General features: G+C 34.7%; 5 protein-coding genes and 1 pseudogene across 8 annotated transcripts; 4 read left to right on the forward strand and 2 right to left on the reverse strand.

Moving 5' to 3' along the window:
* The first annotated feature begins 204 nt into the window (after positions 1-204).
* LOC140829238 (butanoate--CoA ligase AAE1-like) lies at positions 205-4,168 on the forward strand. 2 transcript variants are annotated; one of them, XM_073192297.1, is made up of 2 exons: positions 205-741; positions 2,169-4,168. In XM_073192297.1, exons 1-2 carry the CDS (start codon positions 660-662, stop codon positions 3,608-3,610), a joined length of 1,524 nt encoding a protein of 507 aa, XP_073048398.1. In that variant the 5' UTR covers positions 205-659; the 3' UTR covers positions 3,611-4,168. The 2 variants fall into 2 exon arrangements, with proteins under 2 accessions (XP_073048398.1, XP_073048397.1); XM_073192296.1 differs by having other exon boundaries at positions 208-741; positions 2,174-4,168.
* A 3,061-nt stretch (positions 4,169-7,229) lies between these two features.
* On the forward strand, positions 7,230-9,759 carry LOC140829239 (uncharacterized). The gene is made up of 3 exons (XM_073192298.1): positions 7,230-8,013; positions 8,528-8,700; positions 9,321-9,759. The coding sequence occupies exons 1-3, from the start codon at positions 7,471-7,473 to the stop codon at positions 9,478-9,480; spliced, it is 876 nt and encodes a 291-aa protein (XP_073048399.1). The 5' UTR covers positions 7,230-7,470; the 3' UTR covers positions 9,481-9,759.
* Positions 9,760-12,004: 2,245 nt separating this feature from the next.
* On the reverse strand, positions 12,005-14,301 carry LOC140829241 (protein LURP-one-related 5-like; annotated as a pseudogene).
* A 1,876-nt stretch (positions 14,302-16,177) lies between these two features.
* Positions 16,178-18,134, reverse strand: LOC140829240 (phosphatidylcholine:diacylglycerol cholinephosphotransferase 1-like). The gene is made up of 3 exons (XM_073192300.1): positions 17,656-18,134; positions 16,972-17,109; positions 16,178-16,577 (listed from the first exon to the last, which is right to left on the reverse strand). Exons 1-3 carry the CDS (start codon positions 18,058-18,060, stop codon positions 16,275-16,277), a joined length of 846 nt encoding a protein of 281 aa, XP_073048401.1. The 5' UTR covers positions 18,061-18,134; the 3' UTR covers positions 16,178-16,274.
* A 1,569-nt stretch (positions 18,135-19,703) lies between these two features.
* LOC140829242 (uncharacterized) lies at positions 19,704-21,545 on the forward strand. Its single transcript, XM_073192301.1, has 2 exons — positions 19,704-20,123; positions 20,926-21,545. The coding sequence occupies exons 1-2, from the start codon at positions 19,920-19,922 to the stop codon at positions 21,148-21,150; spliced, it is 429 nt and encodes a 142-aa protein (XP_073048402.1). The 5' UTR covers positions 19,704-19,919; the 3' UTR covers positions 21,151-21,545.
* LOC140829243 (uncharacterized) lies at positions 21,411-22,998 on the forward strand. 3 transcript variants are annotated; one of them, XM_073192303.1, is made up of 4 exons: positions 21,411-21,544; positions 21,902-22,075; positions 22,548-22,638; positions 22,801-22,998. In XM_073192303.1, the coding sequence occupies exons 1-3, from the start codon at positions 21,428-21,430 to the stop codon at positions 22,632-22,634; spliced, it is 378 nt and encodes a 125-aa protein (XP_073048404.1). In that variant the 5' UTR covers positions 21,411-21,427; the 3' UTR covers positions 22,635-22,638; positions 22,801-22,998. The 3 variants fall into 3 exon arrangements, with proteins under 3 accessions (XP_073048404.1, XP_073048405.1, XP_073048403.1); XM_073192304.1 differs by having other exon boundaries at positions 22,831-22,998; XM_073192302.1 differs by having other exon boundaries at positions 22,548-22,998.
* The last annotated feature ends 3,031 nt before the right edge of the window (positions 22,999-26,029 follow it).

The following is a 26,029-nucleotide window of genomic DNA, read 5'->3' on the forward strand; positions in this document are numbered from 1 at the left end:
AAATCAATCTGAGTCATGTTCGTCGATCAGAGAATATTATTACACACAACTTTGTTTTTTTTGTTTTTTTTGCTATTTCTTCTCAAACAAAAGAAATCCTCTTTTGTTTGAGGGCATGAGAATTTTTCTTTCTACTTGTAATGAACTATCTTATTACTTCGTAACAAAGTAACAAGTTTTAGCGTAAAAAAAAAATATTGCTAATTAACACACTCGGCGAGAATAAAACCCTCGTTTGAATCACTATTCAACCAAAATGTCAAATCATTTATGATAAAGTATGCACAGTGGCCACTCATCGGCAACCGTATCCAAACACCGAGTATCTCTCAAAGGAATCTTTGATGCTAATTTACCAATCAATTATTCTTCAAAATCTTGTTTTTCAATAAAATGAATTTATTTCTCCGGCGGCGTACCTCACACCTGATAGCTCGTCGGATCTTCAGTGCCGTATCAAGCAAAATGCAGTACTGTTGGGGTAATAATTCTCGCCAACTCTGTGAATTGACTGTAAATCTCGAAGATCTGTCGCGGAAGAAATTCGAGGGTTTGGTGAGGTGTCCGGCGAATTACGTGCCGTTAACGCCGATTAGCTTTCTGGAGAGAGCTGCGAGGGTTTATGGAGATAGAACTTCGGTTGTGTACGGAATCTACAAATGCAGTTGGGAAGAGACTCATCTGAGGTGTGTGAAGCTTGCCTCTGCGATGGCCCAGCTAGGGATTTCTGGATTCGACGTGGTAATTAACTTGGCTGTTTATCTTTCTAACTTTTTTGTTATATTATCTATAGATATCCTATAAAAAAAATCCATGAAAAAGATTATAAATAATATATAAAATAATATAACCATTTAAAATTATTTGTTTGAAGGAGATAATATAATGATTTATTAATAAATATTTTTAAAGAAGATTCTACGTAACAATTTGATATATATTTATATAAAATTTAATAATTTTAACGTAAAAATAAATTTTTTCATAAGTTCAAGTCATGACTCAATCTCACAAAATTTATCTATGATATGATATTAGTTTTTCGCATTTATTAATTTTTTTTGTAATTTTTATAAAATTAAATCAAATACTGATAAACCAAATGGATAATTAATTAATGTACTCTTTTATTTACTTATCGACGCATGCATGACTATTTATCACTAGGCATGTAATCGAGTCGAGCCGATCTCGAGCTTTAGTTAACGAATATATTCATGGCTCACGAGCTTATTCAAACATTTATCGAACCTAAACAAGCTTAATAAATATGAATTATACATTTAAATTTTCATTAAATTAATTAAAAAATAAATTATATATTTAAAAAAAATATATTATTCTTATTAAAATTTGTAAATTTATTAAAGTAAATAAAATTAATAGATTTTTCTATATATTTCATAAATAATATGTAAAATCGATAAATCAAATATCAAAACTATTATTTTTCATCTAAAAGATTACTCATTGAACTTAACAACGAACATGTTCACGAGCTAACGAGCCGAATACTTTAAAGCTTGAGTTTGATTTGTTTATCTTAACGAGCCTCATTAAACGAGCTCAAACGAACTTTTATCGAATCGAGCTTCGAATAGCTGACTAACAGTCTGGTTCGTTTACATCTCTATCTATCACCACTTGAGAATATTGATTACTAACGTACGCTCAGTGGCGGATTCACCATATGACCAGGAGGGGACATAGCCCCCCCAATTTTTTTAAAAAAAATTATTACTATATAATATATATTTTATTATTTAGTATATATATAATTTGACCTATAAAAAATATGAAGTATCTATAATTAGTCTAATGGTTAAAGACTTTCAAAATTTATACATGTGATCCGTGTTCCATTTTTCTTAGGCGTTGTCTGTTATATTACTTTTAAATATTCTGTTTATTTTTTTAATTATTGTATTCTTATTATTGAAATTTATATGTAAACATATAATAATTATTTTCCTATTTTTGTATGCGTGGGTTGGGGTGAGTCAGCCCCCAAACTTATAATCCTGGATCCGCACCTGCGTACGCTGTTGTGTGTCAAACGCTGAGAGGGAAAATGGTTTTGCTTAGCTGATTTTCTGTCTCTGCAACGCTTTATTTTCTCGATAATCTCTAAACACTAAAATCTTGGATTCTCAATGCTGTGCTCTTAGAACAGGTAGCAACCCTGGCCCCTAACGTACCAGCAATGCAAGAATTGCATTTTGCAGCGCCAATGGCCGGAGCAATTCTCTGCACATTGAACACTCGGCACGATTCCAATATGATTTCGATCCTGCTGCACCATTCAGAAGCCAAGATTATCTTTGTCGACCACCAATTACTTCATATCGCTCAGCAAGCATTCCATATTCTCGCTTCAGAATACAAAACCAAACCACCAATTCTAGTGCTCATCCCCGAACATAACAATCCATCTCCCTCGTGTGATATTCCCGATATCCATGAGTACGACTCGTTCTTGGCTAGCGGAGATGGTGAATTTGTCGCCAGACGACCCGAAACTGAGTGGGACCCTATCAGTATTAACTACACCTCCGGCACGACGTCTAGACCAAAAGGGGTGGTTTATAACCATCGGGGCGCGTATATAAACGCACTTGCCACGGCGTCTATGCACGGGATGGGGTCTATGCCCGTCTATCTTTGGACAGTGCCGATGTTTCATTGTAACGGGTGGTGCCTTATTTGGGGGCTAGCAGCTTTGGGTGGCACCAACATCTGCCTTAGGCAAGTTGAGCCTAAGGAAATTTTTAACAGCATCGTGCTTCATCATGTTACACATATGAGTGGAGCACCCACAGTATTAAACATGATTATTAATTCAAGCGATCAAAAGCAACTTCCTCACAAAGTCAACATATCGACCGGTGGTGCACCGCCACCACCTTCAATCCTTTCCAAGATAGAAGAGCTGGGTTTTCGGGTTTCACACTTGTATGGGCTTACGGAAGTTTATGGGCCTGGTACGTCATGCATATGGAAACCCGAATGGGATTCTTTGCCTCAGGAGGAGCGGTTCAGGTTTAAAGCAAGGCAAGGAATGGAGCATTTTGGCTTGGAGGAAGTTGATGTGAAAGATCCCACTACCATGAAGAGTGTTCCAAAAGACGGCGCAACAATGGGTGAAATTATGTTTCGGGGGAACACGGTAATGAGCGGATACCTAAAAGACCTTAAAGCCACCCAAGAAGCCTTTGCGGGTGGATGGTTTAGAAGTGGCGATCTTGGTGTAAAACATGAAGATGGGTACATAGAAGTGAAGGACAGGTCAAAAGATATAGTAATCTCGGGCGGGGAAAATATAAGCTCGATTGAAGTCGAAACAGTCTTGTACCGGCATTCAGCAGTTCTTGAAGCAGCTGTTGTAGCAAGACCTGATAACCACTGGGGGCAGACTCCCTGTGCATTTGTGAAGTTAAAAGATGGATTTGACGTTGATCCTCAAGATATAATGAACTTTTGCAGGGACCATTTGCCTCATTATATGGCACCGAGGACCGTTGTTTTCGGCGATCTACCAAGAAATTCAACTGGTAAGATTCAGAAGTACATATTAAGGGAAAAAGCTAGAGCCTTAGGCAGTCTTTCTTGAGCATCTCCCCATATGACCTGAGTTGACAAATCATGACAAATGCTCCTGAGATTGTGGGGTTACCTTTTCAATTGCCACCGGTGGCTGCGGTAGAAGATCTTCTGTTTTTGAGAAAACCCACATTAGACTTGCCCTTTCGTTTTCGTTCCCTCTGCCATGATCTAGAAAAACCACTCCGGCTTTTGGTCGCTTCCTTCGGTGTTTTCCATCATGTGAAGGATTACAACTTGCGCTTTAATTTCGAAATAACTTCGAGTCTTGTATCGGCTACGTACGTAAGCAATTGCACCACAGTTGATGACTTTTTAAGATTCTCTCCTCTAAGAGACAGCTCTGCTTTTGGATTTGGAGCCTAAAAGTATCACCAAACAACACAACAAATACAGCATGAAGGTGGTTTCCGCCACATGTTATCAGAATCAACCGACGTTAGGCACTACATAATTTTCTTGGAGTAATTTCGAGCACTAAATGTATTTGAGCAAAACTTGCAAATTTCGAAGCTCCGGTATGAATATCCACAAACCAGAGATTGCCGCAACATAATCTATTCGAATACGAATGTTGAAAATCCCCATTCTTAAGCTGAAAAAATCTACTTCACTTCCACACTATAAACAAGAATCCACCAAAGCAAATTTCTTAAGAAACCGAAGCAAATCAATGTTTATATTTAATCTTTCTGCGCAGGTGGCATTTCCAATGTTTAGTTTTTTTTTTTTTTTTTTTTTAATTTCATGTTATAATCCAATATACTGAGTTGATTCTCATAAGTGCAGGGCTTGCTCTAAAATCTAATTTAAAACACATTGGATTATCTATATAAATATTGTAATTAACATATTATTTATTAGTAAAAAAATCAACATTTGAATTAACGATTATATTATATTGAAAGATGTGATTTGTTTAAAAAAATATGAAAGTAAGACAAGATCAGTCAATCTATGTCTTAAATTTTAGTCAACATATGACTTTTTATATAATAATTAGTTATTCATATAAATTCTATATATATATATATAATCAAAGTTTATATATTTTTCAAAAAAATTATATTCTATTCTGGTGAATGAATATTAGTATTCCAAAGAAGGTTCGATACTATAATCCCGCCACCACTAGGAACCATATAACCTTGTCATTTCCAACGTTGATTTACTCCGTTGCCGTTCAGATCCAATTTCTGGTAGGGCCGCCGCTGCCACGTGACAACATCTAGACTGCCGCCACATCGCGGCCACCTTCAGATTAACATTCATCGATTCATTCCCAGCCTCGGGTATCCTTTTGATTATTCTACTATATTATTCCGGGAGCCCTTTTCCTGGATCTATTTTGTTTTTGGTTTTTATTCACGATTTAATGATATGAGCTTTGTAGCTTGGTCGATCACTTCAACTAGTGGGAATTCGGCTTGAACTTACGCGTTGGATAGGTTGAGTAGCCATATGATCTTTCATGTTTTTTTTTTCACCGGCTTATAAATTGATTAATCGAGGTATTCCTAACCAAGATTTTTTTTTTCCTTTTTGAAAACTCCTAACCACGATCGTTAAGAGAGGAAAACTACATGGTTGTAGCAAATTATGCTGGATCTTTCTATTCGCTTTACAATTGACTTTGAACCACGAGGGGCTTCCAACCAAAGCTCGCTTTTCATGACCAGATCATTTGATTTCTCAGGTATCCTGCCAAGCATTTGCATTCAGTCTGTTGATCAAACTTAGTGGATTGCCTAGACCAAAAGTATGTAGGCAATTAACATATACGAAAAATCCAAATACTTCATTTAGAAAAAAAATCACACTCGCACATGGTTATAACTGCAGTAACTATCGTGCTACTATGACGTTACCCATAAGATTAAAAGCTCATCTTGTATCAACCAAATACAACAGTCCATGGTATATACTTGCCAAATCTGAACAATAAATATGAATCTCTCCCTTCCATTCTTATTGCATGTGTTGCTAGCCACCGACTTCAATCTCAACTTATGATCACTCTATAACAACCATATTGCTTCCAATTGGTGTCCTCAACTGTCCAATTTCCACTGTTTACATCAACATATCCCGCTGTTTACACGTAATATTGACATATTCTTTATTAAAAAACAAGATCGTGATGAGCAACTGATGTTTTCACTATTATAGCCACCATTTCGTAACTTGCATGACACTTTTTTTTCCACCTATCCGGTGTCATCTGATTATCTTATAACCAGGATTCTCTTTTATTGCTATGTTGTACTTTTCAACGATCTGATCTCTCGCACTTTGACCAGGTTTTACCGCAATTTCAGAAGATTTCAGGATGCATTCCGAATCTTTGTTGCTATGATGTTCTGGATGTTTTTTTCTTCTGGTCTTCTGCATGGAATGGGAGGAATTAATGGCAGAACAAACGAATGATCGTGATTAGGATATAGTTCAGTAAGCTTTTACATTTAGTATGTATGTATGTGTATATATATATACATGCTAATACGAGTTAGGATAGCATGAGTTTAATATCATGTCTTTGCAGATAAGATGTCAAACATTCTTACAAAGTAGACTATTTCTCTTTTCAGGCAACTGGGTATTTCCTTGGTTGAACAAGGATTTTAGTGATTCATGCCATGCTATGAAAGACAGGTATACATTGAATATGGATAAATTTACTTCAAGTAATGAAATATATGCAATCTTGAAAATAACATTTGTGTTGCAATGAATTAGGGTGGGCTGCTTGTCTTTTTCAGGCTACAAAAATCTTGATCAAATGGCAATGATATGGTGTTGAGTAGTCTGATTTTCCTCCAGAAATAACACGGGAATCTTTATTGGTGGAGTCCCATTTTATGAAATATCATTGTGGAATCGTTGTCTTCTCTTTCTTTCTAATCTGTCATTTTTATTTTCTTGAGAAACAGTCTGAATCACAGATAAAATATATATTAATTCTCTGCTTTGTTATTGTGGTGCATGTTTTATGGATGCATTCTTACTTTCTTCCAAATTAATTTGGTTTTTTTTCCCGACTCTATGTAATATTTCTGTTCGTCCGTATTATATATATATATATATATATATATATATATATATATATATATATATATATAATTTTTTTTTAAGATTGTGAAACTCACAGTTGCTGAGACTTTATTTATAACGCTAAATTTTGTGTGAGAGACCTTATTAAGAAAGTGTTAAGCATAAATAATCGAACTGACCATTGATCAAGTGTTCAGTTACATCACTGATTCGAACATTTTTCATTAGCGTTTTAGATATTATTTTGAGTAGTAATTCATTGTATTTTTTTTTTTTTGACGATTGGATATATTTTTATAAACATATAAAATTGTTTGATGTATAATGTATTTGAAATTTTTGGCGATGAGGTATGGCAACATGGCAAGCTAGGACAATTAGACAATTATGTTATAATTTTGAAATAAAGCCTTTTATTTATGTCTATATTTTTTAAATTAACAAAAAGACAAATTACTTTAAAAATGAACAATTGGTTGGTTTAGTGAATCTATTAATTTAATGAATGATTTTTTTATATATAAAAAAGACATTTGTTGTGATATGCATAAATCATGAGGCAATCAATTAATGCAGTCCATAATAATCAATCGACAAATAAAAATCTCTGTCCATGCATATCTCCATTTTCATCTGATTCCAATCCGACGGCCACCATTCGGCCACTTCTTCTTCAAAGGCGGCTTTAAAACCTGACCCCAACCACCTCCTCCCCTCCTCAAGCGCGGCGGAGCACTGCCTTCTTCTGGCAATATCTATATATCTACTGGAGAATCCTGCCTTACTGTTAGTGAATAAGAAACTAATCACATAAAGAGAATGTTACTGAGAAGCTCTTCCTCACCACTCTTGAATTCATGGCTACCCAATTCAGCATCGGGGTCGTCCTCGGAATCTAATACTCTGCCCCAATTGACGCGTACCCGATCGGTCTGCTTTATGACGTCGCTTCATTGCGAAGACAGCCCGGGAAGATGCACTCCGACGCGGGCTGCATTAGAATCGGATCTCAAAGACCCGTTGAAGCCGAAGAAGAGCTTGATGCTACCGAAGGTCACGGAGAGGAAAGAACCGCAGAATATGGGGTCCATTTTGCTGTCGAGCTCTGGATTGGGTGAGTCGATGGCAACCGAGGGTTGTTATGCTATAGCGGAAAGGGAGAGGATGCCGCTGATGCCGTTGGTTGGCGGCGGCGGCGGCAAGAGTTGCGGAGGTGGGAGAGGATCTTATGATGGATCTGGTTCGCAGGATTCAGGGAACTGGAATGGGCATGATAGCACAGATGCGTATTATGAGATGACGATTAAAGCCAATCCTGGGAATGCTCTTTTACTGGCAAATTATGCTAAATTCTTGAAGGAGGTTATCACTTTATCTTGTCATCTTAAAGATTTCGTTTTTACAGTGATTAATTATCGAGTTTAATTGCACCCATCCTCATAGCTTACGCAACATAGAGTGTGCAGATATGAAATTTGAAAGTTCTATCATTCGACAAGCATTTCTCCCTGCCTTTTATGATATTATTGGAGTTGGATTTTTTCGCTTGTTCGCGCGAGGGGAATTTTTTTGTCTTGTTATTGTTTTCTTAGGTTTTACCAGTAGTACTTATCAAGAGAGCCTTATGCAAAATGTTTTATGATTTAGTTCAAATACTTTTGTTTCATAGCTTGTTTATAGTTGCTTTTGTGAAACTTTTCTGAAATGAAAGCCCCCCGCATGAATGCACAAAATCTTGTTCTTGTTTTATATCTGGGGTCAGTGTCGGCTAGCTGATTCTGAACCTTCAGGAAAATCAGCAAACAGATGCTTAATTCATCAAGTTGATGTATATTTCTTTACTCTAGGTTTGATTTTAGTTTTTATTGTGTTAAAGGTTAAGGGAGACTTTACTAAAGCAGAGGAGTATTGCGGAAGGGCGATTTTGGCCAACCCAAATGATGCCAGTGTGTTGTCACTCTATGCTGATTTAATATGGCAAACGCAAAATGATGCTGAAAGAGCCGAGACTTATTTTGATCAAGCTGTTAAAACAGACCCCAATGATTGGTAAGCTTGAAGTTATCCATTCTTATTTTCTTGATTAGATACTTTTCTCTATGGCTACTCCAAGATTGTAGATTATTATCTTGACTAATAAGTTTGGTTTACTCTTTTCTTTGTTTACATTGAAAATTCGACATTCTTATCTTGAATGATAAGTTTGTTTTGCTGATGTGTTTATTATTAGTTTTTCAATGGTACTCCAAATTCTCCAGTCAATATAACATATATGCTCAATAAATACAAAAAGCGTTAAGTGTTGCCGAAAGCATGATGAAATTGAGGTGGATATACATCTCTAATGAGTGAATTGATTGGTTGACACCACTTTCGTCGTTCTGGCATTCCTCAAATTTTCTGGACGGAGCATTTGAGTCCCAACTTTCATCTCTGCGGAATATGTTTTCCTTAAATTTGGGTATCTTGGTTTTATTACCTAGATCATGAAATAATGTTGTGAGCCACTTGAGCACGAGTTACTCATACTGGCTTTTAATCCCCTGTTTAAAAAATAACAAGGACTAGGCAAACTATGGTTTGTAAACTTCTTAAATGATTGAGCCATGGAAGGTTCATGTTTTGCTGCATATTTACTTACACCATGTAAATATTATTGTCAACTGCAGCTATGTTCTAGCGTCATATGCTCGATTTTTGTGGGATGCGGATGATGATGATGATGAAGAGGAAGGTTCGAAAAGCGAATATGGATTGGGGATAAGTAGCGCATCATCCAAGTTTTTCGAAGAAGGATCTCATTGGCCTCCACTGGCCACAGCTTCTTAGTCCAATCTCTGTCATGATATGGATTAAGTGAAGGGGAAAAGAGTTAAACCAAACATGTTTAAATTTTGCATAGCATGATGTTGTGGTGTTTTGGTGTAAATATAGAAGAATAACGAGATTCTGACTCTTAACTTCTTTATCTGTAATAATAACACAGTTTCCTCTCCATTATCAGTAGGCTTGAAGAAACTTGCGAGTAATGAATGACTGATGTGTATTTTGGTTTGTTTATAGTAATAAAATCATTTATAAACTACATGAAATTTGGATCCCATTTTTAGATTTCATTGACTGTCAAATAGTCGAATATTTATTTCATTTTTGACAATATTTAAAAAGATCCTGCCCCCTTATCTTGTTTTATTCAGAAGAATATATTATCTGGCGGTGGTGGGAAATGAATTTAGATTGTTCCCACTGGCATGTAGTAGCAGGCTCTGCCTACCATCCAATCTAGTAAAGTTTGTACTCATGAAGAAACAATGTTCTCGAAGGGGAAGTTTTTGTGTAGGCAGCAGCGTAAGGAACATGATTCGACGTCTTGAATTAAAGTTATTTGCGTATTGAATTGAATAACGAAATATTAACACAATTTTAAAGATTCAAACTAAACTTCAAGTCTGATATTCCATTAACTATATTGAAAGTAAGAGTTTTTAGTTTGTTGTCCAACGTTGTATCTTCTAAAATTCAGTACAACAGAAAAAATCTAAAACGGGGATCTGTTTCGGGTAATTTTATTTATAGAAGATGCTGATAAATGCGTGGCGTGGAGGTGATCATACATGATTATAATTTTTTGAGCCTATTTCTATGAAGCTCTTATTGATTAACGTTAATGTCTTTCAGTTTCATATTTGGATACATACGTCCAACATGCCTGCCTTCTTTCTCCATAAGTATTGTAATGGTGGAAATGATGTATTTTATTTTGTTTATGTGACTCCCTGCATCATGATGCCTTAAACCTTCTATATTTTCTGGTTAGGTATCAATGAGTCCATGTTGAAAAAACACTTGTAATTCTCGAATAACTACATGTTTCATATTTGAATGTCTAATCCAATATCTGTCATGTTGAACTTTAATTTTCAGTGTTTGCGACTAACTCAGATACTTGAAATCCAAGGTTTGAACCAACTGCAGCCAAGAAATATTGTCACTGCATTGGCTTAAAGTATTTAAAAATAACCTTTATTTAGTTAGTAATGCAATATATTTGACTTTGATATTTAAAAACAATTACCTTTTATGCACATATTTAAGCAAGACATATAACATGGGTATTGCTCGACAACTTATGATGCCTAACTTGGTGAATATATAGTATATATAATCAGCCATCCCTTCGTCTTTGTCTGTGTTTTCAGATCACCACCATCTCCTTCTTCTTAGTTCTTAACTCTATTTTGGTGCAAATGACAAATCGACTATCAATGAAATATTACCCAATTGAATCTTGAGAATGTTCTTGCATTTGAATTCAACACAGGGTTTTACAAATCACAAACCCAATTGAAATTTTTGGACTGAAATAGCGATGTAACTGACTAGACAAAACAAGACAAGACACACTTTAAATTATTTATTTTTTTAGTTTGATACAACGAGGTTTAACTAACCAAACATCTCAAGCTCTTTTATGTTACTTTATGTCTGGAGAAAAACCAAAAATCCGACCTCAACCTTAGTAGAGTAATTAATTGGACGACATGTTTTTGCTGAAGTCCACATAAAAATTATCGTTTTAACTAATAAATTGCCCCTGTTTTCCAGAGATCATTGTCCAAAAATTACGACATGTTGCTATTTCCAGTTTGCTTGAGTTGGAGTTATTGGATCTGTCGAACTTGGATTTTGTTGTTCAATATATACCGAACAGAACAAAACATATAGCTATGTGTAAAACCAGCAAATCAATATAGTGAAAAACAATAGAGAAACGTTATAAATGAAGTAAACCAAACCGAGATCCTGTACGAAGTACAGTATCTTTAAAACAGATTCATCTCCTCTTGTATGTGCTTCGAGGATCGTCTTGGACGTCTGTTTCAGAGGATACAACGGAACAACAAGCAGTGACTTAGCACGAGACACTACTACGGCGAAGTGATAACATACTTTTACTTTATCACCGATATTTAACGAAGGTCAAATGAAAAGCTAACAATATAAAATGCAAGAGAATACTTGAAAGAGAAAATGATTTTTACGTATATGAAATGAAGAAATGAACACATTATTTATAAGTACCAAAATGCACACCAAGAGTCATGAGAGATTAATTAACTTAATTACTCTTCACATTAAGTCAAGAATATGAAGAGCCAAAACTCTTCAACTAACTCAAAAATGTGGAGAGCCAAAAAACACTCTCACATTCATGAGATATAATTTTTATTCAAACTTCAAATTTCAAACATATTTCACATTCTTTATTTATTTCAACATATTTAAAAGTAAATATGTAAAAAAAACATTAAATTATAGATAAAATCACTCGATAACATAATTAGCATCTCCATGTATAAATTTTTATCTTTCATTATTTTTAAAAATATTCGATACATATTACTTAGACAAAGTGAAAACTTAATCTGAACAAAGTACCACCATCGTACATGCATAACAAAAAACCTATGATTTCTTAATTTCAGAAGAAATTCTGAAATGCTCCTTCATTGCATCCACACCCGCTCTCCTGGCCGCTTCATACTCATCGTCCCCTTGAATCTGGTCCAATACCAGAACCAACCCCATTACGAACGCCACATCTACTCCCGCCTTTAGAGACAGCCAAAAAACTTCTTTGCCAAGTACCACACTGGAGGAAGCGTCGACCTTCCGCCGGATCTCTGCCATCGCCTTCTTGTCGGCGCCTAGTACAGTGCAGCTGCGGCCGGCGAAGGACCCGACTATCTCGTACTCCTCGCCTACCTTGTCGTACATTTCAACAGTTGTGCTAGAATGCCCCAGTATGGAGGATTTTCGGACGCTAAACAGCGGCTTTTGGCCATCGGTTCTCTCGCCGGTGAAGCCGTCCCACCTGTGATGCAGACTCGGCCTCTGCTATGGCCGTAAAAAGAGTTTTCAATCGAGTAGGTATGCAAATAAATACACAGAATATATATGTGATATTGACTGAATGCTTCTAGAAGACATTGGCACATGTAATACCAACAGCCCATACATGCCTAAGACGCTTTAGTGGGTATAGTTAGGGGTTCCCCTACTACAAATTATTGCATAAGTTTAGTAGAGAAATAAACACCGAATAAAAATTAATATCTAGAAGAGAGAGTTACAGAGCATTCATAAATAAAGCTCGAGTCCCAATCTTTGTCAACATAGATTAACATCATTGCAATCCCTGGACCTAAGCGCTTTATGGGTATGAGTTAGGGTTCCCTCTAACAAATATCATCGATTTTAGTGTAACTATAAACACCGTTTGCCCACAATTGGGATTTGAAAACTGATCATTAAATTCCTCTTAGTTCGAAATGTTTGTGAAAAAAAACTTCCAGATTTGTTGAGTAGAGTTTAAGAGAGTTATATCTATGAATTTTGACAATCTGGAGTTATCTTTTGAAGTTGATTCATGTCCAAGTTCCAATCTTAACATGATATCAAAGCTCAGATTCACTGTTATGTGTTGGACTTCTCATAATTCAACAACCTGTTAATGTTTTCATGTTCCAATTGTTTATTTTTGGACGTGATGAAGGCACGTTAAAATGTCTCACATCGGTTAAAAAGAGTTATTGGGAGATCTATATGACTATATACTTGAAAAATCCTCATTCCTCGAGGTAATTTTTGAGATCTAATTAAATCTAAGCCTCAGTCTTAACAATTTACATGCAATATAGAGAGCGGAGGCACATATATTTATTTCTGTATGTATTAGTTTTTTGTCAATTTGATATTAGTTGGGTGATCCAATTTAAAATTTTAAAGAATCCGTGAGGTTTCGTTTATCTTCTCTGTTCGTTTCTCTCCGAGATTGAACAAATAAAAAACCTTAATTTATTCACTGAAAACTTTCAGAGTGTCAAAATTTTGTCTTAAGATAGAGGTGGTCCCCGGAGATCACGGTCGAAGGTGGGCCGATTACAGTCCAAATTGAGGCTCAGATTCGTGCTGGTAGATTCAAAGCTAAACTTGACAATCAATATCCTAAACTACATATTTTCTTGAATTTATTAAAACAGTAAATGTGCGTATTAACTCATAATATACAGTGTTATAAGTATATTTTCTGAAATTTATGTCCCTATTTTTTAAAGATATCTTACTTGTTGGCAAATTCTGTATCCTAGAAAATTAAATACGTTTTTTGTATCAGATTTAGGTTGGTTTCATAGCGGTTACGATTGTGAATCCTGCGATACGCAAATATACAAACAGCAGAAGGAAACGTCGAGAAAAAAATTAATCATATTAGTTAACTGATTCACACGGCTACCTTGCGGCGGACGGTGAGGAGGCATCTCCCGTCGGCGTCCATGAGCACCACTTCACCCGTATTCTTCGCTCCGCTCCCGGACCATACGAATCCACCCGGAACACCAGCTTCCCTTTAGCATCATACGCACAGAACCCATCTCCCGCGAAGAAATTGGACGTTTTCAGCACCGTAAAGTGCGTTTCCTCTCCGTATACGAATCCAGTACTCACCCCATGATCATGACTCTCCATTTTCATTCGTGTTGTTGAAGAATAAGAAAAAAGAGGCGATCAATACGTTGTGTGGGTGTGCTTATATATGATGAGTGGGAGAGGGAAGCAATGTTTCCAGAAAAGGAAATCCAGCGTGCAGAAGAATATATAGAATGAAGGGATTGAAATTTCTTGGGACTATTCAAGTATTTGTGTCACACGTGGCTCGTATTTGTAAATTGTAATTAATTAATTTATTATAGACCAGATGAGTTTTATACTTGGGTGTTACATATATTTAATTAGAAATTAATGCGGCACATAGATTTCTCTCATCCAACGTACACATCCAACCTATTATTCTTGATTGGTCTTGCATGATGATCATGATCTATCATGTATATTGATGCTAGGAGGAATCGGGTCATCTTAAACTCACGCGAGAAGAGAAAAATTTAATGGGTCTAGATACCAAGTTATTCTCGGAAAACTGAATAGAGCTCGGGTAAATGTTTATCAGGCTCATATCGTCCAACCATAGTTCATCTCACATTCTCACTTGATCACCAGCAAAAATCTTTCCAGATAGGGTTTCTTCCCACTTGGGTCGATCGCAAGGAGATGGGCCCGCAAGTATAGGTCACTATGCATCGAAATCATTAGCATGAGAATCAGTGTTCATAACGAGACAAAAGTAGTATGGGTTGTCATGCCTACTGACGAAGGACGAGGCATAGAGAATTGGTCGTGGACAGATGTCTAGTCAACAACAGTGTCCAGGCACCATAATCGAGATCATCTTCTTTCATATAAATATTCAGCTTTGCTCATTCTTTTGGAACATGGGATATTACATTTCACTGCATTCAATAAATTATTTCTCACAAATATTGCATTCAATAAATTCTCACTCTATTTAGTGAAATTGTACTAACATGGGCGTCAGAATGGTCACGCCAAAAACCCTCACGACACCTCACAGTGTTTTCTTGTTGAGTGTGTGCAGATCGTCTGATCTGAGCTCATCCTACCAGGTCAAGGATACTTATAGGCCAAATCAGACTACCAGGTTCATCTCATCAGGTCAAGCCAGGGTAGACCAGGACACCCGGGCTCATCCCATCAGGTGGGGTCATGCTCATTCCATCAAGTCAAAAATCTTCACAGAGAAAATACATCTATATGTTCGATAAAATTGTTCGTCCAATTCATCCAATCTATTAGAGATTATCATATATCAAATTTATATTATTTATCGTCCTAATATAGACATTATTATCCACCCGTGATCATATTGTTCATGCGATGCTGACATTGTAAGTTCATGTATTCAATAACACGTATAGGCAAGTTCATGTATTCAGTAACACGTATATCTATTTTAATTTTTTATAAAGGGAATCCAATAACTAGTCAAGGGAAAACGTTCAAGGTAAATTTTCCTTTTGATTGATTTTTTTATAGAAAAAAAAATTACCGCCACACATACCATGTAAAAAAAAAATTGAGATAGTGATTATTTAAAGAGTATTTAATTTTTTTTAAAACATAGATAGCTATTTAATTAAAAAAAAATACCATAATATATTATTTTTACCTTGCTAGAAAATTTTAAAATGATTAATATCATGAAAGATGTAAAAACTGTAATTTTTAAACATTTCACAAAAATAAAACGATTTTATACAGTACTCGGAAAACAAAAGGCCATTATTTGTTGTAAAATTAAGCATGTGTACACGACATAAGAAAGGTGGCATCTCTCGATGCTAGGTGGTGTGAATAAGGATTGTCCTGTCTTAATTTGCATTGTTGTCGGGGAAATGAGAATATCTCAGGGTTACTACTAATTGAATGTTTTAATTAATTTAATCGATAATTTGATGGGACGTTAACATCAATATCCTATAAGTTTAAATTAATTTGATCGATAATTTGATGGGACATTGATATCAATATATATCTTGTTAAAGCTATTATCCTTTTTTTTAAAAAAAATGATGCTGCAGTGTTAGATTATAATTTATCTGATAAATCGTAATAGGCAAACTTACGAAAAATGTTGATAGAGGATAATTCGAACTCATGATCATTAATTAAACATAAAAATTAAAGCTACATCGAACTAATCGTCACTTCGGAGAATCATAAAAGGCACCATTTGCGGCACTATGATCTTCATACTTCCCCGCCAGGGAATCGAACAATACCGCGGCTCCAACCCCAGCAGCCAAGTCGATCGTGTAGTGGCCTCTGGTAGTCAAGAGCCTCACAACTTGCAAAATGTTAAGGGTGTCAAATAAATAGGCCAGTTCCCATCTTTTCATCCGCTTCATGTCGATAGATGCGATGACTGATGCGGCAACATGACCGGAATAAAACAGGAAAAACGAGACATTGCCCACCGGGAAATCAACCCCCGACCCCAAGAATTCCTGTCAATTAACAACCCAAGCAACAACATTAGTTTTGCTCGTATATATATCATGTGCATGTTAATGTTTTCCAGCTAGGACTTAACAAAATTTTGGTCTCTAAAGTATAAAAACATGCAAATTGACAAAACGTTGATGAAGCACTTCGGAGATGCACGTGAAAACGATACAAACATAAGAAAAGCTGGAACGTTTAATATTTTATAAATGGACAATTCATTGTATATATTAAATTTGTGGCGATGAATTAATACCTCATGTACATAAAAATTTTGTACATTATATTATATATAGTTCCCCATAAAAAGCATTGAATCTCCTTAAATATATGTGTCCATATCTTTCTTTGCAAGCTAGTAGAACAGGTACGTATATAGGGGAAAGGACAGAAGACCTGAGGCAAAGGCAGCTGTGTGACATATCCAAGAATTCCTCTACATGTGAACATGAAGAGGGTTGAAATTGTGGCCCTCGTTCGCCCTTCAATCAGCCACGTCCATAGTATGTACCCCGTTTGCATCCCCACAAAAACCTGCTCCGAAGTTCTCAATTATTGACCACAAAAATATGTGTGTCACGACAAGCTAGCTAAAACACCAATTAGTCAACAAAAGAAAATATTTTATTAATTCAATCACTATGAAAAATCATATCATATATAATATAAAATGTCTATAATCTTTTTATTAATTAATGTCACAGCTCATCGCACGTGAATTAGTAACAAACATGCAGAAACAAACTTGAAAGGGTCTGAACATCAAATCTCAAGTTAAATCCACAGTGAAGTAAAACACCAAAACGTCTTTTTCTTTGACAGAAGAGCTTGGCATGTGCATTTCATAAATTTTAAGGAGAAAGAAACACTAATCGATTAACCGATTTATAATTATAACTTTGGGACCATTTTTGTTATATAAGAATAGGTAAAATAAAACATTTTGACATTCTCACTTTCTAAAATTTCTTTAAAAAAATCCAAAATTTTAATTTCAATAACAATATCAATATTAATTGTGTGGCTCCGATCCGAAGCTGTTGGACATAAAGAAAGTATACAACATGCACATTAATGTACCGTATTGAGTCCAGCTAAAAGGGTATTAAGAGCCGGGCGGGCGGCGAGCATCCGGTTGAGGCTCATCGTGGCGGCGAATCCCAAATCGTACGGCGCCGCCATTGACGGAACCATGTGGAGTGTGTACTCCACAAACATGAAGAACAACACAGAGGCGGCGAATGCGCACGGCACGGGATGATGTCTCGTCACTCCACGTACGTCCGCCGCAGACCACTTCAAGAAATGCGCGTTGAATAAGCAGCGCGGCGGTGATATCAATCTCTTCTTTACAATCGGGGGAGAATTATTTGTCTCTTGAGGGTTAGCACCACAGGGGAGGTGGCCGTTTGTGGGTTTTCCTTTAGAAAACAGGCGGCGGCGAGCCGTGATGGTAGCGGTGGCTGTGTTACCGGATATCTGCATGTGAAATGAGGCTGGTAACGAGGCGGAGGTATAAGGTAGATTGTGGTTTGGTGACGCAGAGAGTGCAGCTTATATACTAGGCTTGTAATATGATACCCCACGAATCTGATTGGACAGTGATAAAATAATACATACTACTGCACACACAGCTACTATAATATTTCTTATAATTTATTTAGTTTATATTTAAATATGATCAAAATATAATTATAAAAATTAATAAAAAATTATATTATAATTCTGATATATACATTAAAAAAAATAGAATAAAAATAAAAAATACTCCATGAAAAATTGAACATACAACTTGATTCGTAAGAAAAAAATCTATTAGTTAAATCATATATGATTTACATTAAAGTTTTAATATTTATTAATATATAAAATTATTAAAACAAACAATGATACGAAAATTTATTATTTTAAGTGTTTCAAATTTAATAATATATTATAAAATACACACGTTATCCAACTGATATAGCACATGTATGTAATATATTAATATTTTTTTAAAAAAAGGCGACTTTAAGTATTAAGCTTGGTATATTTTATCATCGGATAAAGAAATTTTTTATATTATTTTATTATTTGTTTGAGTTTTGTGTCTAGCCATTTATGTGTGAATCATAATTATCTTCTAGTAAATTTATTTCTTAAGTTTTGTGAGTGAGTTTATAATCAAATATATTATATGGAGAACTTTACAATAATAACATTTTGTTTATTTGTTTCTTTTATTAAGTAATTTTGTAAATGTCTCTCAATTCCTAAATCAGATTACCAAAAATTTTAGTTACTCAAAAATTTTAGTGAAATATATTAATAACCTTAATGTAAAATAAAACACAACTAAAATTAAATTTATTTAAAAATAATTAATAATTGCGAGTTTATGTTTAATTCCTGTTTTTATAATTTATCACATCCTTCTTACTTTTTTATAAGTTAAAAAAAAAATCTTTCAATTAATTATAATAAACGATAAAAAAATATGGAGACTAGCATTAATCTTAGTATCTTAAAATTAAATTAATTTTTTATTAAGTTTATCATTTGAAAATTTTAAAAAAATATTATCTGAAATAGGAACTGAAGTTAAATAATTTTTAATATTTAATGTATATCAACATGACAACATAAAATAAATACAGTCAAAATAATATTTTTGTTAAAATAATAGATAATCTTAATTTCAATCTCAAATTTTAATTTTTTTCACTTATGTTTTTAAAATTAAAAATTTTGACACCCCAAAATCTCAAAATTATTACGTATTTTGAATATGAAAAAATCAACTAATTTTTTTAAGGTATAGTTTAGTTATTTTATATTGTATTTATATGTAACAAAATTGTAAGTTTTTGAATATTAGATTTCCTCTTGATAATAGATTATTATGTAGATTTGTAATTAAATATATGATTTTTAATATACAATTCACAAATTTGTTTTCATAATTTATATTATTTATCACACGTACATATTTAATTCAGCCCTAACTTTATTACTCTTGTATTCCCATAAGAAATGCAAGCTCAACGAAGCCCATGTGAAGGCCCATTTATTAAATCTCCTGAACCCGGCCCAATCAGTTTCACCGTCCCAATCCTATCCCTACCCAATATAAATATACACATACTAGACACTCAGTTCAAGCAACCCCATGCGACGGTAAAGGAAAGGACTTGTATGACTCCAAAGCCAAGATTGGAATCCCGAATCCACCCATCGAACCCTAACTCTAATTCCCGATTCTCGTCTTATTGGTTCATACGCCAGTTTGAGTTTTGCATTCTCCTAATTTTTGTTGTTTTGTCTGAAACGATAATTTATTCGATTGAAATCCGATTGTGTAAATAATGTCTGCTATTGTTTGTGGGAAGAGATCGTTCTTCGAGGATATCGATTCTGCAGCGACATCGCCGAAATCTGCTTCGCCACCGGTTTACAAGAAGTTCCGGTGCTCCTCGGTCACATCTCCTGTTAGATTCTCTTACTCGCCTCCTATTTCTCCCGTTCCAATTGATCAGCTCAAGGCTTTGTTTCCTGATATGGAAACTCAGGTAAGCTTTTTTCTGTTATTTTTTATGTGCTATGTTCTCACGGTTGAAGGTTTATTTGAATCTACGATTTGCTGTATCTGATGCGTTTATTAGGTGATTTGTTATTTGCTGCAAATCATTGATTTCGTTCGATGGTTTCTCAGGCGTTGAGTTCACTTTTTAGAAATGTTTTCTGTATTTCGATCAATTTTTACCAAGTGTTTCGTTTGCTTCTATTGATTTTAAAAGAATTTCTTTGCGTATTTTTGTTAAATGTGTGGGCTTTTAAAAGGATTTTAAATTCACATATAATTTGGTCGCTGTTAGTGGTATTGGTAATCATCGAAAGGAAATCACATATTTGTATACCTATGGTGGTTTGTTGCCAGCACAGAATTCCTTGCATTAGGTGTCACGGTGCTATGATTGGGGAGAAGAGGAAAGGAAATGATGCATTGGTTTTACTTAGGCACAAAAGAAGTACACTACTATGTAGGAATAATTTTTATGAAGTGTATCTTTAAGCAATTTTGCCTATATTCCTTATCGAGGATTATTATATTACAGTGATATGGTATGTTTGCAGCGGGGTCTAGGATCCTTTTTCCCTTACAAAATGTGCAGTTTTCGGATTCTTGAAAAATGAAGTTTTTGAATATTTTTTTGTGTATCTTTAAGATTTATTCATAAAATTGATTGTGTTATTTCCCCGGCTGATATGTCGAACCCCTGGTCATTGAATGTTTGAACTTCGAACATTAGTTTTCTTCCTCGTATGTTTGAAGAATAATAATCACTATTCTCATTTGACAAATATTTTCAGCTTATAGAGGAAGCCTTGGAAAATTACGGTGATGACTTAGATTCTGCTATTAAAAGCCTTCATGAGCTTCGTCTTGTATACAAGGGCAACTTGGGCTCCACATCTGAAGAAGATGCAAATTTTCATAATGGTATGTCTGCGCTGTTAGTGGTCATGGACTCACGATGTATCATGTGTGGTGTTTCAATATCTCGTGTTTCTATGCATAGTTACCGTGTATTTTAGATGTTCTTTTGCATTTTACATGTTGAGACGTTTGTATTGATTGCACTGCTCGTTTCAACTCGAATAAGTTATGGAAGGTATGCTTTGTTGTGGCATCGGAAAAACCCTCTTTGAAAGGATTGTTGACTGGATTTTCCATTTCATGGCATGAATGATCCATCCAAGTGCTATTGAGTAGGATGCAGGTAATTTTTTTTTTTTTTATAGGAAACATTATTTTATTAATTAATCAGTAGTAAGGATTACATCAGTGGAGGTGGACTTTTTTGTTGGGGAGATGATGAGTGCAGCTAGCATAGATGACGCTAGAACCCGGGCAGCAAGAGTATTGGAGAGTCTGGAGAAATCTATCAGCGCTAGGGCTGGTGTTGAAGCAGCTCAAAATTTTCTTAAGGTCTGTATCATTTCCTATCTTATACATATACGGTAAAGCTAAAAGTCTCGGATGATGAAACAAATGTTATGATATCATTGCTATCAACTGTTTCGAGGTTTTCTGAGTTTTAAGATATAACTGATTAACGTGCATGGACCATTAAGTGTGCTATTGCTTTCCTGTCTGGCTTGATGAGCCTTACCATATACATCCATTGCTGTTGTGTCCACTAAAAGATGACGTGTTATCTCCGTGCTCGATAGGCTGATTGAAAACGTTTTTGCTGTTGTCACTCTCATTTTCCCTGCAGGAATTTTTTTATTGTTATATGGAAACATGTGTTATCTAGGTTTATAGGTATTTTTATGAATCCAGGAAAATATGATGCTGAAGGAACAAATTGAGGCCCTTCTCCGAGAGAATGTCATTCTCAAACGAGCAGTAGCCATCCAGCACGAACGTCAAAAGGAGCATGATGAGATGAACCAGGAGGTGCAGCAATTGAAGCTGTTGGTGACTGAATATCAAGAGCAGCTGCGGACTCTTGAGGTCAATGCTCTAACTATATAATTTCTGCATGTTAAGAGAATAATCTGGAGTCTATGGAAAGCTATTATTATTATGCCATTTGCATAATTGTTATCATCATAATTGCACATACCTTAATTTCAAATTAGTTGGGCAGGGCACTTTAGGACTGTCTCTTCCGTGGTGCTCCACTTGAAATTAAAGGTTTCATTGGATCTCAAATAAGTTATATCATTAATTTTGGTTATTCTCTTTATTTGAGTTTACCATCAGTATGTCCTTCCTAACTGACTTATAGTTGTCCCGAACGGTAACGTTAAATGCATAAACCATCTGATGCACCCAGCTATAGTCTAATCTTCTACTAACGAATATACATGCCAAAACGAAAAAGGCTTGAAAACTTTCTTTTTTTCCCTGAAGAATTTGACAAGAATTAATTGCTTCTAAAGATACAGTCATCAATGGAAATCCTGATTTAACTTTCTTGCAGGTGAACAACTATGCATTGAAATTGCATTTGCGCCAGGCCGAGCAGGGCAACTCAATCCCTGGGCGTTTTCATCCAGACGTATTTTAATGCTGTAAGTTGGAAGTTAAGCTTTCAACCTATAGCCAGACGGTTTGTCAAAGTGTTTGACACTGATATTATATATATTGTGTAATATTAATTTTTTTAAAATCTTTTTAAGTATAATTTATTGTTATACAAGTTGGAGGCCTTTTTTTTCCCGATGATGCCTCAGTTTGCTTTCGATCCCTTATTTTCGATCCAGGTTGAATTTGTAAAAGTCAAGCTGTTGAACCGCTGGAGACGAAGGCCGCTATGTATTTGCAGAAGATGTTTCACGTATGTTATGTAGAAGAGGATATAATACCATATTATGTATTCTGGAAAATCTGAAATGATTGAAAGAAATTATCCATTCTTTTTTATTTTCCTATATATATTTTTTGATAACATAAATTGCATCACAATTACCAATTACAAACATCCTAAATATATATTTTGGTTCATATAATACTCAAAACACACACACACACACAAAAATATCATATATTGAATAACCTTTTACAAAAATATTGCGTTGGAATTTTGAAAGATTGAACATTAGATAACGAGCTTTTTTGTATGTGCCGAAAATTAACTATGCGATTCCTTGGAAAAGAGTAGACATCATAAAAAATGACTATTTTTTCTTCCCTTTTTTATTGGTATATTTTCTTCCTATTGAAACTTAGATTATGTTAGTTATTGTTTGGCTGATTAAGTTCTCTTTTATTATTCTCTTTTTACGCGATAGCGAGGGAGGGGTGAAATCATGCCGATTAACCTGTGCAATTAACAACCTTCTTTGCAAAATCCTAGTGATGCAGTTTCCATTTTAGACGACTGACCGTAAACTCCGTATTTTGAGGATTCCGGTTCTTGGATTTAAGAAGAATGCTGTGGTACTAAAAAGTGACAAATTTTCGGTTCATTTTGGTGTTTCAAATTGTGTTATATTTTGTTCAAATAATTTTCATTTGCACGAATTATTAAAAATTAAGCGGATGGAATGTTTTTATCACTCGATTATTACTAGTTCGAGAAAGGCATTTGATGTCAATATTGATTTAAATACATAAAATCCAAATCTCTCTTTTTTCAGTCAAAATCTTCTACTCCAGAGATGCGATCATTTCGCGTTATATTTTCATTTAAAGATTGGTTGCATTGTTGTATACATTATATATGTGTGTGAATGAAATATAATTACGGGGCAGGAAATCTGAAAGTGGTAGCTTAATCCTATTTTCACGCATTAGGTGCTTGGCCATATACGGTGTAGTGATTCTAAAACCTAATAATTTTTAATCGCCGAAAGAGGAAATTCAGAGACAACACAAAAATGCAAAACAGCACATGTCACATGTGTGCCATGGCCATCACCATTCATCCAATGGTTTGTGCACTCGTTCGAATATAAATTCTGACAGTCCTAATGTGCCGATCACGCATATCTATTATTGATACACAATATATATATATATATATATATATATATATATATATATATATATATATATATATATTCATTGGTGAACCAAACATAATATATGTCTCACAAAATCGACCAATGAAACCGTCTTATGTGAGTTTTTGTATTCATCAAATTATATGTCATAGACTTTCTATGTATATTTATTTTACTAAATGTTCTTCTAAAATTTGCCGGTTAAAATCAGATAACCCAAATAATGGTTCCTCCAATTTTTAATTTGATGTGATAATTGGACGTGAATTCAATTAATATCGAATAACTCAAGTTAAACCGATATAGCCTTGAATTGAAGAATGAGTATGAGACGATCTCGCGAATCTTTATCTGTGAGACATGTCAACTTTATCGATATTCACAATAAAAAGTCATACTCTTAGCATAAAAAGTAATATTTTTTCATCAATGACCTAAATAAGAGATCTGTCTCATAAATACAATCTGTGAGACCGTCTCACGCAAATTTTTGTGTTGAAGAAAATATGTTATCAAGAATTGTGGGGAAATATATACAGAGAATAACAGTGTCAGCCCTCGTCATATTCCAAATTACAAGTTAAATCAACTGTTCTCACATGTGATGGGATGTTGATGGTTTCATGTTTCCGTTTTCACGTCGATGTTACGTAACATGAAAAAAAAATACAAAATACAATAGGATTTCCTAGTAACAGTGAGATCATGACCAGTGTTGCTTTCCACCAAAAAAATAATTTTAGGTTTGTTTGGACGAACAAAATAAAAATGAATTTCAATAACAGTCGTGATCTTTCAAATTTACTACGAAACTAAGTAAACCACTCATTCCAGATCAAATTCTTTTGAGTTTAAAGAAATGAATCACAAGATTGGATCAACTAACATTCATCATTTTTTTAAAAAAAATGAAAATAAAAATTCCAACTTTAATCTCACATCTATAGGACTATATGGAGTCGAAGTGATAAAACACTTTGTGTTTTTTTAAAAGAAAAGTTGACATCTCATGACCAAATTCAAAGTTGAGTACTACTCGTTAGCTTGTAGACAGTACCCCACAGCACACTCAGCAGCTTGTATGTATTGCACCTAGAACGTGAAGGGGAACCCTACCTTTCTTTCTCCACACAGCTCTGCTACAATTTTTCTTTAAAGCTGCATCTTTTGATTGTTTTCTGAATTATATAAAAGTGGTCCTTTCTCTCCATATCACACTACCGTGTCACGACCTCAGAAACAAAGTTTTTTCAAGGTGTAAAATCTCTGAATTTGATATTAATAATGAAATTTGAATATTGATTTTCATGTCCTACTTCGGATAATTACCAAGGTAACTTCATACATTCTGATATTATAAATATACACCCATTGCCTTGTATTCTTTTGGATATATCCATTCCTCCTTTGGATCATCGCTCATTTGATATTCAATGAGAATCATTGTCATGCTTTTCCACAGCTTTCTTGAACTTCTCGTTATATATTTCAAGGATTCGACGAATATTACTGATTGAAGTTCAAGAATGTTGTGGGAAGACATGGCGATATTCAGGGTTTCGATATATATTCTATGTGTTTCTTTCCTCGGATCGATCTAGTCCCTTTTGGCAGAGATCCCATATGAAACGCATCGATTTTGATCGAATTAATTTCATTTTATCATTGGAATATGATCGCATAGATATTTCCACAAGAAGTTCTTTTTTAGAATGATCTACTCAAGTACTCATGGTAAATTGAATATATATATTACCATCGTATACATGTTACACACGAAGCATCTATTTGGTTTTGGATCTCTTGATTTGATTAATCTTTGAATCAGCATTGTGTTTTCGTATTTGTTGCAGTTTTCATTTATCGGAGGTTACCTGCTGACTCGTTAATTTCAATATCAAGTTAACGTTTTCAGAAAAACACCGAATCTTGCCCTTTTTTAAATTGCTATACAATA

The sequence above is a fragment of the Primulina eburnea genome, chromosome 4 (assembly GCF_022965805.1).
Source record: "Primulina eburnea isolate SZY01 chromosome 4, ASM2296580v1, whole genome shotgun sequence".
Lineage (NCBI taxonomy): Eukaryota > Viridiplantae > Streptophyta > Magnoliopsida > Lamiales > Gesneriaceae > Primulina > Primulina eburnea.

What these genes read in the sequence shown, in the direction of transcription:
- LOC140829238 (XM_073192296.1), top strand. Translation starts at nt 394, where the DNA reads ATGAATTTATTTCTCCGGCGGCGTACCTCACACCTGATAGCTCGTCGG. An exon ending in GGATTTCTGGATTCGACGTG is followed by an intron (nt 742 to 2,173) that starts GTAATTAACTTG and finishes CTCTTAGAACAG; the next exon opens with GTAGCAACCCTGGCCCCTAA.
- LOC140829239 (XM_073192298.1), top strand. Translation starts at nt 7,471, where the DNA reads ATGTTACTGAGAAGCTCTTCCTCACCACTCTTGAATTCATGGCTACCC. An exon ending in ATGCTAAATTCTTGAAGGAG is followed by an intron (nt 8,014 to 8,527) that starts GTTATCACTTTA and finishes ATTGTGTTAAAG; the next exon opens with GTTAAGGGAGACTTTACTAA. An exon ending in AAAACAGACCCCAATGATTG is followed by an intron (nt 8,701 to 9,320) that starts GTAAGCTTGAAG and finishes TGTCAACTGCAG; the next exon opens with CTATGTTCTAGCGTCATATG.
- LOC140829243 (XM_073192302.1), top strand. Translation starts at nt 21,428, where the DNA reads ATGATGAGTGCAGCTAGCATAGATGACGCTAGAACCCGGGCAGCAAGA. An exon ending in CAGCTCAAAATTTTCTTAAG is followed by an intron (nt 21,545 to 21,901) that starts GTCTGTATCATT and finishes TTATGAATCCAG; the next exon opens with GAAAATATGATGCTGAAGGA. An exon ending in AGCAGCTGCGGACTCTTGAG is followed by an intron (nt 22,076 to 22,547) that starts GTCAATGCTCTA and finishes ACTTTCTTGCAG; the next exon opens with GTGAACAACTATGCATTGAA.
- LOC140829242 (XM_073192301.1), top strand. Translation starts at nt 19,920, where the DNA reads ATGTCTGCTATTGTTTGTGGGAAGAGATCGTTCTTCGAGGATATCGAT. An exon ending in TTCCTGATATGGAAACTCAG is followed by an intron (nt 20,124 to 20,925) that starts GTAAGCTTTTTT and finishes AAATATTTTCAG; the next exon opens with CTTATAGAGGAAGCCTTGGA.
- LOC140829240 (XM_073192300.1), bottom strand. Translation starts at nt 18,060, where the DNA reads ATGCAGATATCCGGTAACACAGCCACCGCTACCATCACGGCTCGCCGC. An exon ending in TTTTAGCTGGACTCAATACG is followed by an intron (nt 17,110 to 17,655) that starts GTACATTAATGT and finishes ACTTCGGAGCAG; the next exon opens with GTTTTTGTGGGGATGCAAAC. An exon ending in CACAGCTGCCTTTGCCTCAG is followed by an intron (nt 16,578 to 16,971) that starts GTCTTCTGTCCT and finishes GTTAATTGACAG; the next exon opens with GAATTCTTGGGGTCGGGGGT.